At 44.4% G+C, this 12,094-nt stretch overlaps 1 protein-coding gene and 1 non-coding gene across 2 annotated transcripts; one reads left to right on the forward strand and one right to left on the reverse strand.

The window, feature by feature from the left end:
- Positions 1-786: 786 nt before the first annotated feature.
- Positions 787-10,424, forward strand: TBPL2 (TATA-box binding protein like 2). The gene is made up of 7 exons (XM_064659582.1): positions 787-941; positions 4,339-4,742; positions 5,485-5,572; positions 5,823-5,914; positions 6,812-6,979; positions 7,969-8,063; positions 9,805-10,424. Exons 1-7 carry the CDS (start codon positions 861-863, stop codon positions 9,882-9,884), a joined length of 1,008 nt encoding a protein of 335 aa, XP_064515652.1. The 5' UTR covers positions 787-860; the 3' UTR covers positions 9,885-10,424.
- Positions 1,022-1,093, reverse strand: TRNAG-UCC (transfer RNA glycine (anticodon UCC)). Its single transcript has one exon. It is a non-coding gene; the product is annotated as a tRNA-Gly (tRNA).
- Positions 10,425-12,094: the final 1,670 nt, after the last annotated feature.

Raw genomic sequence — 12,094 nt, forward strand, 5'->3', positions numbered from 1 at the left:
CACAGGAATCCATCCATCCATCCATCCTTCAGCACTCAGAGACAGGACAGGAGAGAAAGAACAAGTCAGACAGCAGTTGCTGGCGCGGAGTCAAGCAGCGCCCAAGCCAAGCTGCATTGGCAGCATGAGACTCCCACAGCATCAGTCAGCCAGGCACAAGATGAACTCCCTGCTGGGAATGTGCTGCCTCACACCTGGAATCCCCACACACTGGAAAAAGGAATGGCCTTAAATCATCCCGGAAAAAGGGCAGAAACAGACTCTAGAGGGGAAAATGTCTGTGAGGGGAAGGACAGCAAATGTAAGGACCAAACACTTCCTCCCCCTAAGCAGCGTTAGCCAAGCTGAGAACAAACCATCTCAGCACAATGCCTTAAGTTTGAAGTTTATACTTTTGGCCCGGGGCTCCAAGGACCAGATGGGCCTCATTCCAGTTGATGAGGCAGGTGGGAGAAATTAAGGGCACATCACGCTTGCTTGCTAAAAAGCGTTATCTTTGCAAGGTCTGAATCACAGCTCCAACTCCCCGTTTCCCTTCAGCCCCGCGGAGGGGAGCAGGCTCAGGGGAGCTCGGGAGCAGGTTGTGCTTTTAGGCTCCTGTAAAACACACGAGAGCACCCCGATTCCTCCAGTCCGGCAGGATGGGGAGAAGGCGCTGGGACAGCCCTGCCAAGGGCAGGGGAGAACCTCCAGGGCTGTTGGACGGGGGTTGAACTCCCAGCTGTGAGGGGCTGTGCTCCCTGAGGAGCCGCTCCAGGTCTGTCTGATGGGGGTTGAACTCCCAGCTGTGTTAAATTCCCTGACGAGCCGCACCCGCCCCCGGTGCCGCCCCTGGGGGTTAAAACCGGGATCGGAATGAGATGGGGGGGTCTGGGTGGGAGGTTGAGCCTATGGATGATCCGTCGGCGCTGGAGCGCTACCTGGAGAGCTGCAGCGGGCAGGTAAGGGAGGGAAAAGAAAGGGGGAGGGAGGAGGAAAACCCAAACCACAAAACAATCTAGGGGGAAAAAAAAAAGATAACTGCGTTGGCCGGGAATCGAACCCGGGTCAACTGCTTGGAAGGCAGCTATGCTCACCACTATACCACCAACGCGGCGCTATGTTCAGTGCTCGGCCCGAGCATCAACTCCGTCATCTCCTCATTCCAACGAGTGTAAACCGGGAGATTTCATCGTCCCCCCCGCCCCGAGCTGGCCCAGACCTCTCAGGAGCATGGAGGGCTTCTCCGGAGAGAAAGTCGCTCTTACCTGCTGCAAGAAGGAGCAGGTCCAGAGAAGGGCAACTAGGCTGGTGAAGGGACTCAAGCACAAGTCCTATGAGGAGAGGCTGAGGGAGCTGGGGCTGTTCAGCCTGGAGAGGAGGAGGCTCAGGGGAGACCTCCTCACTCTCTGCAACTACCTGAAAGGAGGTTGTAACCAGGTGGGGGTTGGTCTTTTTTCCCAGGCAACCATCAGCAAGACAAGAGGGCATGGTCTCAAGTTGTGCCAGGGGAGGTTTAGGTTAGATATTAGAAAGAATTTCTTTACAGAGAGGGTGGTCAGACGTTGGAATGGGCTGCCCAGGGAAGTAGTGGATTCTCCATCCCTGGAGATTTTTAAAAAGAGACTGGATGTGGCACTTAGTGCTATGGTCTAGTAACCGCAGTGGTAGTGGATCAAGGGCTGGACTTGATGATCTCAAAGGTCCCTTCCAACCCAGCTGATTCTATGATTCTAAGAAGGATGATGCTGCTTGCAAGGACCTGTTCACGTTCTGGGGCGTGTGGCCCCTGAGGAGAGGGCAGGAGGCTTGGATCTCATCATGCTGGTTCATAAATGTCTGCAAAAACTTATTCTTTTGGTATTTGAAACGGTCCTGCTGATATCAAGTGGTTGCCAAGCACTCCTTGGGGTGAGGGACTAGAAAAAGCTGGACTCCACAGCTGAGCGTCATCTTTGTTCAGGGAATGCAACTTCTTTACGTGCATCCTGCTTGTAAACTACTTTTCAGCTCAGCAAATAGGCTGTTGAAATCCAGAGACCCCCTCGTGGAAGTTGGTAAAGCCTTCTGAGTGTGGCCTTATATAATAACATAATGTATATAATGTGGTGAGGTATAATCAGGGGTTTACAAATGCTGCTGGGTTTTTTACATTTCAGACTTGCTGGGATACTTGATAACAGCAGATGTGTGATATCACTGCAGGGAGGGGGGGGGGAATCCAAGTCTGCTGCTTAAAGCAGCAGAGTTTGATTTACGTGTACCCGAGTTGCAGGGATTTCTGTGGTGGAAGTGAAAATGGCTGTTTCCCCTCGAGCTGCCCCAAAGTGAGTGATCTCAGATAGGATCTGTGTGTGAAATCTCCTTCCCAGAGCTGCTGGGAGATGTCCAAAGCTATGCAGTTGGTGGGGCCTTCAGTGGAGTTAATTAACCCGGAGTCTATAGCAATAACCCTTGGCAGCCAGCCCAAAGCAAACATGGTCTTGTGCCCCCTTTCACAGCCTCTGAGCATCTGCCTGACAAGAAGGCAATATTGCCCAGCACTTAACCCTATAAGGGCTTTTTCTTACACCACTTACGTGGAGACCTGATAAAAACCTTTCTGCTTCTACCTACCCTATGCACTTTGCTTTCTCTTGCTTCTTTTAAACTTGTTTTACAGCTGTTTAATACTTCCACACTCATATACCACTCAGCTTCTCCATCAGCTTCTTTCTTTAAGCTGTGCAACAAACTGGAGAATTTTTTTTGATTGTTACATTCATTCTTTGATGCCCCTTTGGTATGATGTGAGTAGTCTCACAGACTCACAGTAATGAGGTCTTTTTGTACCATCTTCTCTGCGTCGTGGTTTGTACAAAATTTTCCCTATAAGCTCCCAAACTTTAGTCCACTGGAATTGTTGCAGAGACTGTGCCTTCCTTCCCCTCTTGTGAACTTGAACGTTATCTCTTTAAAATAGATGCATTTTCTGTTATTCCTTAATATATTCTTATTTGTAACTGTTAATACATTTGTATCTGACCTTAATTCTCAGACAGTGCTTTGGATCCTGTGTTCCAGAGGGTGAAGGAGCATCTGCTTATTCAGCAGCACTCTGCCCCACCTGATCTCCAGTGGGTCTCTGCATCTACAAGCCAATTTTAGGAGCAGTTTTGAATGTAGGTGTTTGTAATGCTTTCAGAGCTAGACCTGATTGCATCTGTATTCAAGCTAGTGAGGGTTCTCTGGGAGGATCTGTCACTTAGTGGAAGTTTTCCAAGTGTCTACAGGCAAATATACTGCAAAGTAGGAGCAGAGATCTCCCTGTGTGCATGGTTGTGTTGCCAAGTGAGCTGACTAGCAGAGAGCAGCACTAGCTCAGGGCTGGAAAGCATTGATCTGGAAATCCTGCTCCCACTGGAGTTCAGGCAGTTGCTGCCAATTCGAGGGCCTCAGTCTTATGCACCCTTCCCTGTTCTGGTTTCTGCTTGGACTTTTGAAGTCCTTTTAGCTCTCAAGCCCAAAAATGCCTAAATAAACGCAAAACCTCTTGTATGGAGTCCTCAGCCCAAGCTGTCATCTGCTGTGGGTGTTGGCAGAAACCACCTTTTTGGAAGAAGCTTTCCACTGAGCAGAGGCTTATGCTCTAATGGATAGGGAATAAATCCTTTCCTAAACTCTTGCCTCATCAATGTGATGATTTTTTAAAAATAGATTTTAATAATAAGGAGGACATTACTATGCAAGGGCTTGCTTGCAGGTGTGTTGTGAGCTTGACCAGAGGGCAGGATGTTGGTGGTGCTGACTGTGTCTCCCTTCAAATCAGCCTGGTGACCTCCAGCAGCTGAGGAATAAACTCTGCTGGTTCTGTGAGCTGCTGCCCTCTGTTGCACAAACCCAACGCTGACACTGTCCCCTGCTAGCAGGGAGAGGAAATGGCAAGAATGTACAGAATGGGAGGTAAAGGCAGCCAGAAAATGCCAGCTGTCTTCCTTGGAAAAACCGATGAGCAATTATGTTGGTTGTGTGCATGACTGAGGTGTGACAGTGGCTGTGAAGGGCGAAGTGCCAGCAGGCAGATTGTACCTGCAGTCACTGCTGAAGGTGTGTAGCATTTCTCAATTTGTGGTGTCACAGGGGTACTCCAGACTGCCTTTGAAGTGCGGTGGGAAAATGCATCTCTCCATTATAAAAGTTATCTGGATTTTTATATGCTGATAGAGAAGCAAAGGATGCACTTTCAAGTCTTAAAACTATTCTTTGCTACAATTACGTATTGGGAGGAAAAATTATTGAAATGTACTTATTGAAGATTAATCTTAATTTGCTCTCCCAGTTAATGTTTTAATAATACAAGACCCTTTTTCTTAATTCAAGGATGACTTCTCAACTAGTCCTCACCTGTTCACTCCCATGAGCCCTTATGATGTGGAACTTCCAAGTCAAACAACCGAAGATGCATTCGGTTCTCAATTTAATCAGCCCAAAGAGCTCCATGCAGACTTCTCCTCTGTGGACCTCAGCTTTCTCCCAGATGTCACCCAAGATAACAAAGAACAAAGTCTAACTGAAGATGGTCATGAAATGCCAAAAGTGCTCGATGTGCCAGTACCAAAAAATGAGGACAGTGGGATCTTCATGGATGAAAGCAGCTTCTTGAATCCAGATGCGACTCAGCCATCTCCTGAAACATCTGGGGTGTGTCCTCATCTGACTCCAATGACTCCTGTGACCCCAGTGTCATCTGCATCAGAAAGCTCTGGCACACTTCCTCAGCTACAGTAAGTTTTTATGTGTTATATATGTAGCATATATCACAGCCGTGGGCTTGCTTGAACTGCAAGGTGCTGCTCTGATTTCTCACTCAGAGAACATGGCAAACATGGTTTGGTCTGAAATAAGCCCAACCAAAAAGCTACAGGAGCAGTTATTCCTCTTGGAGGGAGAGGTGGAGCAAATGAACTGACAAAAACATAAAGATACTTGAAAAAGAGGATTTCTTCCAGCAAGGAGAACGTGAAGGATGACAGCAGACTCCAGGGGTTTAAAGTTGTCAGTCTTCTTTTTTCAAGAGGAGAAACAGAACTGGTGCAGAGGGTTGGGTGTGAGAAACACTCCTCTTGTTAAAAGATCCTGTCCTGTCTAAGGTAGGGCAACTGTGGAGTAGTTTATATAGAAAACAACATACCCTTACCTACCTTAAGTGCTGTAGTAACTCTAAACAGTCAGTAATGGTTCAGTCCAAATCTGTGAAACACTTCAGTGATGTAGCTTTTGGAAGACACACAAACTTAGAATTCAGGGACTAATAATTTCATACCTTGTTAGATCTCAAAGTGTAATTTTGATATTGAATTACTTAAGTTTTGCCAAAAGCAGCTTAGTGCTGGAGTCGGAAAGAAGCAGGAAATCAGCTGGATAGCAAATATTAATTGGAGTGTGACTCCACATTAAGTCCATGTTGGGGTTTGGCTCTGCTGTTGCTGGCTTTTGGAGTAAGAAAGTTCCTCTCTTGTTCCTCAGGAATATTGTGTCGACTGTAAACTTGGCTTGTAAACTAGATCTGAAGAACATAGCTCTGCATGCCAGAAATGCAGAGTATAACCCAAAAGTAAGTCTTGAGGACTCAAAGCTTTACCCTCACTTCCTTTTCTCAGTGCTCATGGATTCTAATGGTCCTGTGACTGTAGTCTCAACTCCCCTGGTCCCAGGTGGGTGGAAAATAACTTCAGGGTGCTAAAGAAACACTTGTACAAAGCACATGCATGTTGTAATAGGCTTCAAAACCATCAGTTGTTGAAAGACTGACTAGAAATACATTCCCAGCTAAATTCCTGTGAGGCTTTCCTTTGAATTTTTAGAGGTTTGCTGCTGTGATCATGAGAATCAGGGAACCACGGACAACAGCCCTCATCTTCAGTTCTGGAAAAATGGTCTGCACGGGAGCAAAAAGGTATTTTTTTGGTTTTTTTTTTAACCTTCTCTCTAAAGGTCTGGGTCTTGCAGCCATGCCTATATTCTGATGGAAAAATGTCAGGAAATCTCATTTGAAGTACCTAGCAAAGGGCTGTCACAATTGCAAGAAAAAGTGAAGTAGTGGTATTGAAAAATGCCTCGCTTTCTCCATGGTGGCAGCTTAGCAATTCCTGAACCATGTGCTTCTGTCCCTGAATTTAGATTGAGCTGAGCAGACATCAGCAGAAAAGCTGCTAAAATGCCCAGGAATTGTTAAGGAGTTATTTGCATTTCTCACTGACTTTTAAAGTGAGTTAGGACATAACTTCTGTCTGTCAAGTCTCTCTTCGGTGTCTGTGTTCACCAGTCAACACATCTGCCTCTAGAGAAAAAGGGAATTTGAGAAAAGCAAAGTTGATTTCTGTACTCTGAAGCTCTTTTCCTCCAGTTCAGCAGCTGCCTTGTTTTTTGTGTCCCAAAACTGTCAGTGAGATAATGCATTAACTTACACTTAAGAGACCTCTTCTCCAAACCCTCCCACCACCCCAAGCAGGTGATTGTACTGGTGCCTGTAACTCTTGGATCAGCCCTGAGAAGGTGCTTTAAGGAACTGAGAAAGAAACCTCTGAAGAGGGGAACTTCTGGGTGATGCAACACAATCAAAACAGACCCCAGGAAAGTGAATGTCCAAGTGCCTCACTCCTTTTAGCTCCCTGGAGCAGTTTTGGGGATAGGCACTTGCTATTTTGAGCAGTAGTGTATCTTTTTCTGGAGCACAGGTTAGCACACTGGTGGCTCTAAACTGAATTCCATCTTGAGAGCAGAGGGGGGGAAAGCACTAATCAAATTTGGTTTTTGTTGTTTGGTTTTTTTCCCCCCTCTGCTCTTCCCTCAGTGAGGAGCAGTCCCGGCTGGCAGCCAGGAAATTCGCACGGGTGGTGCAGAAACTCGGCTTCCCTGCCAAGTTCTTGGACTTCAAGATCCAGAATATGGTTGGGAGCTGTGATGTGAGGTTCCCCATCCGGCTGGAAGGCTTGGTTCTCACTCACCAGCAGTTCAGCAGGTATGTGGAAATCAGTTACAGCCCCGTGCAACTCGGAGCAGTGTCTGCAGCTCCTTGAGCCTGGTCCATGCCCTCACTCCACTGTGAGCCTTTAATACTAAGGGAGCCTCTTAACTCCCAGCAAAGCAGATGCCAATCTGCAGGGATAAGGCTTCCAACCTTCAGGCATGAAGCCAAACTGCATTTGCAGAATACAGAGACGAAACCACACTGTGTTTCTGGGCTGTTGGTTCGGTTCTGTTTGGATGTCCATTAGCCACCCACCTGAAGTAAACTCGTAGCTGAGTGATGGGCATGCTGTGCCTTCAAGGTGGGCTTGTTCAAAACTGGTTATTGCCATCACTGAGGAAAGGATGAAGATTTCTGCACTGACAAAAATCACAATTTGGTTGTCTTTTATTAGCACTGCATCTAGTAGTTTGCATGTAATTTAGGAGCTAAATATATATTAAAGATTCACGCTTGGCTGTCATCTTAGTTGCATGAGATGCTTCCTAATAAGGGCTCTTTGCAGCCTGGGAAGGATTTACTGTGAGGGTGGTGAGGCCCTGGCACAGGTTGCCCAGAGAAGCTGTGGCTGCCCCATCCCTGGAAGTGTCCAAGGCCAGGTTGGATGGGGCTTGGAGCAACCTGGGATAGTGGAAGGTGTCCCTGCCCATGAGATGATCTTTAAGATCCCTTCCAACCCAGGCCATTCTGTGATTTGGGGACTGTTTGAAGGTTACAATAAAGACTTCAATGCTATGGAAAATCAAAAGTGGCTCAGAAATCTTTAAAAGTAAGCATGAAGATCTCCCACCAGCTCCAGCTGGAATTAAGTGGTTTCTCTTCAAGATGTCTAAAGCCTGACCTGCCTTTCTCTGAGTAGCTATCTAAAATCTGTGGGGTTAATTACTCTATTGTTAATACACTTAAAGAGCACTTTATTCATGCAACACTGAAACAGTTTATTTGCATTTTACTAATCTTACCTGCCTGCTTTGAAACAGCTATGAACCTGAACTATTCCCTGGCCTCATTTATAGGATGGTCAAACCACGGATAGTGCTGCTTATCTTTGTGTCTGGAAAAGTTGTACTGACTGGTAAGTGGTCTCTCTGAATATCTGTAGCCTAGTGCTACTTTGTCTTCTGAGAGAGCATTTGAACTGAACATTAGCTAAAAGTTAGTATCTTGCCACAGTAAAGCCTCTTAGTGAACTTTTTAACAGTGCCTACTGCTGCTTATCTGTGTTTTCTGCAGATAATATCAGTATTGTTGCACTAGAATCTCCTATTGCTTCATGTGGAGTCTCAGATTTCCGTATTACTTGAGTATTTTTATTTTATTCAAAGCATAATGCCACATGTCAATGCCAACAGGACGCTGGCACGCTGTAACTACTCAGGCACTTAAATAGGAACCTCACAATGAGCGATTTAAAATGGCTTGGACAGGAAGCAAACTTCTTAAAACACTTCACTGGCAACATTTAGTAGGGATTATCAGAGGAAAGGGTGGAGATCTAAGAACTCTTTTTTCCAGACTGCTTGGCAAAACACTCGTGAGGCAGCAGCCTTGCTGAGTAAGTGTGCTCTCAGATACCTGTACCTCATCCCAGGTCAAAAGAAAAAAAAGGTGAATTCCTGAGTTTCTAACATATTCTTTTTGTGCAGCTCATGAAAATGCTTCTAAAAGGTAAATAGGACTTGTTCCCAGAAGTTCTGAATGCTGTATCTATATTCCCAACACAGCTTTGAGACATGTGGAAGACCAGAGAAGTGCCAGCCTTAGCCAGGGATTCTCAGAGTCATAGATCAGGAATGAGCTCAGCCAGATGAAGTCTGGGGCACTCTCAGTATAAAGCTTAAATACTTCCCCCTCCAGTGTCCCACCACCTTCTTAGGTACAGCAAAATCATACTGGCCAGTTCCATTCCACTGATCCAATTAGTGTACCCAAAAAAAAAACCAACAAAGAAACATTCTTGAGTGTGCAGTAGGCCCAGAAGCACTAAAGTAGATCCTTTTCTTTGAACACCGGGCCCAGCTGCAATGGCAAAATTGAATTTGATGAGCTGTGAGGGGTTTTTTCCCCCCCTAATCAAGGAAATAACTTAATAGTAACTTTACTTTTAAAGTAAAAGTTGTGGTAACACAGATGAATTAGTCGTGTCCAAGTGAGGACATGAGGAAAAGGCTTACACATTCAATTTGAGCAGGGCTTAATCCAACTTTCAGTTCATTTAAATGCAGCTTTCTAGTAATTGATAGAGTAGTGTCAGTGGCAAGGACTGTTCCTGCCTACAGCAATGCAAGACTTGGTGGTAAAGATTTGCTTGCAGTACCATGGAGGAAGCTTTGAAATCATACATGCCCTAACATAGCTTAAAAATAAAAATGCTTCTCAGAGCTGGAGTTAGGAGAGTTTTCAAACTGTGGATCAACTTCCAGTATTGCATAAATGCCCTTCACTTCTTGTTTCTACTTTTCCACCTACCTTTTCAACAGGCAGAGCTGTTACTCGTAAGCAGGTAACACCTTGGTGGTTCTCAGTTGCTTTCTTCTTTCTTCAAAGCCAATGTTTTTCACCTGTCAAGAGCAGAAAATTGCTGTTTTGGTTCCACAGATTAAACAAAACTAATCTTAAAGCAAAGCAAGCTGGAAATTGTTCTTTGAGGTGGCAGAAGTATGACAGAAATTCTTCCTTAAACTAATAGTAATGTGCTTTTAAACCCCTGGGTTTCTTCATGGTTTGTGATCTTACCATATTCAGGTATTTTCAATATTCTGTTAATTCTTGGTGGAGTTTTTGTTTTGTTTTTTTTTTTATAAATGTCTTTTTAGGAGCAAAAGACCGTTCTGAAATCTATGAGGCGTTTGAGAACATCTACCCCATTCTAAAAGGCTTCAAGAAACCATCATAACATGGCTCATAAAGCAATTCAGAATAATGCCCAGGTTTGTATTACTGTGCATGGAACACAAGCCAAGGGTATTCCTGGACCCAGTTGTACAGTTGTGGATCATTAAGCAAATGATGGATTTCTGAATGCTGTAAGTGCTGATGCCTTTCTTTAGTTTGTGAAATCTTCTTTTCTTTCACCAGTATCTGTCTGTAATTCACTTGAGTTCTGACAGCTTCTGTCAAGCTGAAAGACTTGCCAAATGAATGTACTTTTAATAGAAGGCATATTAAGATGGCACTTAAAAGTATTTTGTAATAGGAACACTTCTCTTCCCCTGTTGAAGAGGTGAATCCACACTGCACTTCAAACTGGCTTTATCAAAATTCTCAGCTCTAACTGTATTGAAACCTTGCTCCTGCAATGTTGTATTTTCATGTTTAAGCTCAAAATATATTATTGTCTATAATATAGGTTACAAAACCCAACAGGAGTTTATTTCAGTGTTTAGAGGATGTGTCCTGAATCCTTCTGATCCTACTGGTTGGGTAAATTCTTGTGTGTGATGGGGTAGGATTTCCTTTTCCAGATAAGACATTCAAGGCCTTTGCTGCTGGAATATACCTAGAAAGGGTGTGGGTGGAGGGGTAACTAATTAAATTATGTAATTTGACATGACACAAATTAGATTTTTAACTAAATGGTACCCACTTGTATTACTGAAGTCCCCTCAGATGATGGAAGCTTGCTTGGTGCAGACAAGAACATCTTAAAACTGGATTTGAGGAAAATACAAAAAGTCTTGGATGCTCAAGACTTAATTATCTGTATTACTTAACCAGAGCTCAGACAATGGCATTACATAAAATTTGGTAGTTTTGCAGGGTTTCTTGTACTTTGTTTTATCTCCAAATGAACTCAAGCCTTTATTTTCAGAAGGTATCATGCTCAGAGTGGTGATTTGAGTAGGAACAGTGCAAAGACTGTCCTGTGGCTGTTCTGGAACCTTCTATGATTCCTTGGAAGCAAGTCAGAACAGTTTTTCTTGTGTCCTCCCCTCTTTTCCTCCTGAAGATGTGATATCTGTTGGGAAGCACCACTAGAGGTTGCTGTTAGATGACTTAAGTGCAACCCAGGCCAAAAGCTACCTCTGTCCTTGATGGAATTACACAATATGGGCTATGGCTCAATACAGAACAGGGTCTTGCTGGGTTTAGTTTCTCTGTCACACGTTTATTTCTGATTTGGTGAGGGTGTGATTGCACCTTCTGTGTCTGTTCTTTGTCTCACAAGTGCTTTTATAACTATCTCTTCTCCAGAAAAGAGTTTGAAAAACTTTGTGCACTTCCTCATGATAAACTGGTCTTAACTGTTATCAGTTTCTGGGTCACTGTTGAACTGTGGATTTCCACACTCAAATCTCTTTTAAACACAGGCTTATTTTTCTGTTTGCTTTCTAATGCTGGAGACTTTCCACAGCTCTGGGCTGGACTTCTATTTGCACTCTATTGTAACTTGAGTTACAATAATATTTTGTAAGTGAAGACAACCTGGTTTTTTTGGAATTCTGGGAAAAAAAAGATTCTGGCTTATCTAAGATGAGCTTCTTCTTCAAGAAATCACATTTTACTTAAGAGCTTGCCATGTGATTTCACTGGTAAAATTAGTGCTCTTTAAAAGCACGGATAAAACCTTTTCACTGAACTACTGATTAACTTAATGTTTGCTATGGTAACTCTTGTCTTCAAACCAACAATCTTTGTTCTACTTTCCATAGTGCTGTTCCTGCTGGTGTTTGATAACACTTGGAAAGGGAAACAATACAGGCTTGGTAGGCTGGGAGTCGCTTTACAGAAAAAAAAAAAAAAAAAAAACACAAAAATACAACCAGGGCATGTTTTGTTGTTGGGGCTTTTTAGTGGAAGGGAGATATTGCTTGAAGCTATTCGGGTTTGTGTGGACTATGCCACATATATGTTCCTGGTGTTTCCTGCTATATACAGAAGGGGGAATTACTTCAACTGACAGCGGGGGGGGAGGTTAGACTGGATATTAGGAAGAAATTGTTGGCTGTGAGGGTGGTGAGGCCCTGGCACAGGTTGCCCAGAGAAGTTGTGGCTGCCCCATCCCTGGAACTGTTCAGGGCCAGGATGGATGGGGCTTGGAGCAACCTGGGATAGTGGGAGGTGTCCCTACCCATGGCAGCGGGTGGAACGAGATGGTCTTTGAGG

Source organism: Pseudopipra pipra, chromosome 6, assembly GCF_036250125.1.
Source record: "Pseudopipra pipra isolate bDixPip1 chromosome 6, bDixPip1.hap1, whole genome shotgun sequence".
NCBI lineage: Eukaryota > Metazoa > Chordata > Aves > Passeriformes > Pipridae > Pseudopipra > Pseudopipra pipra.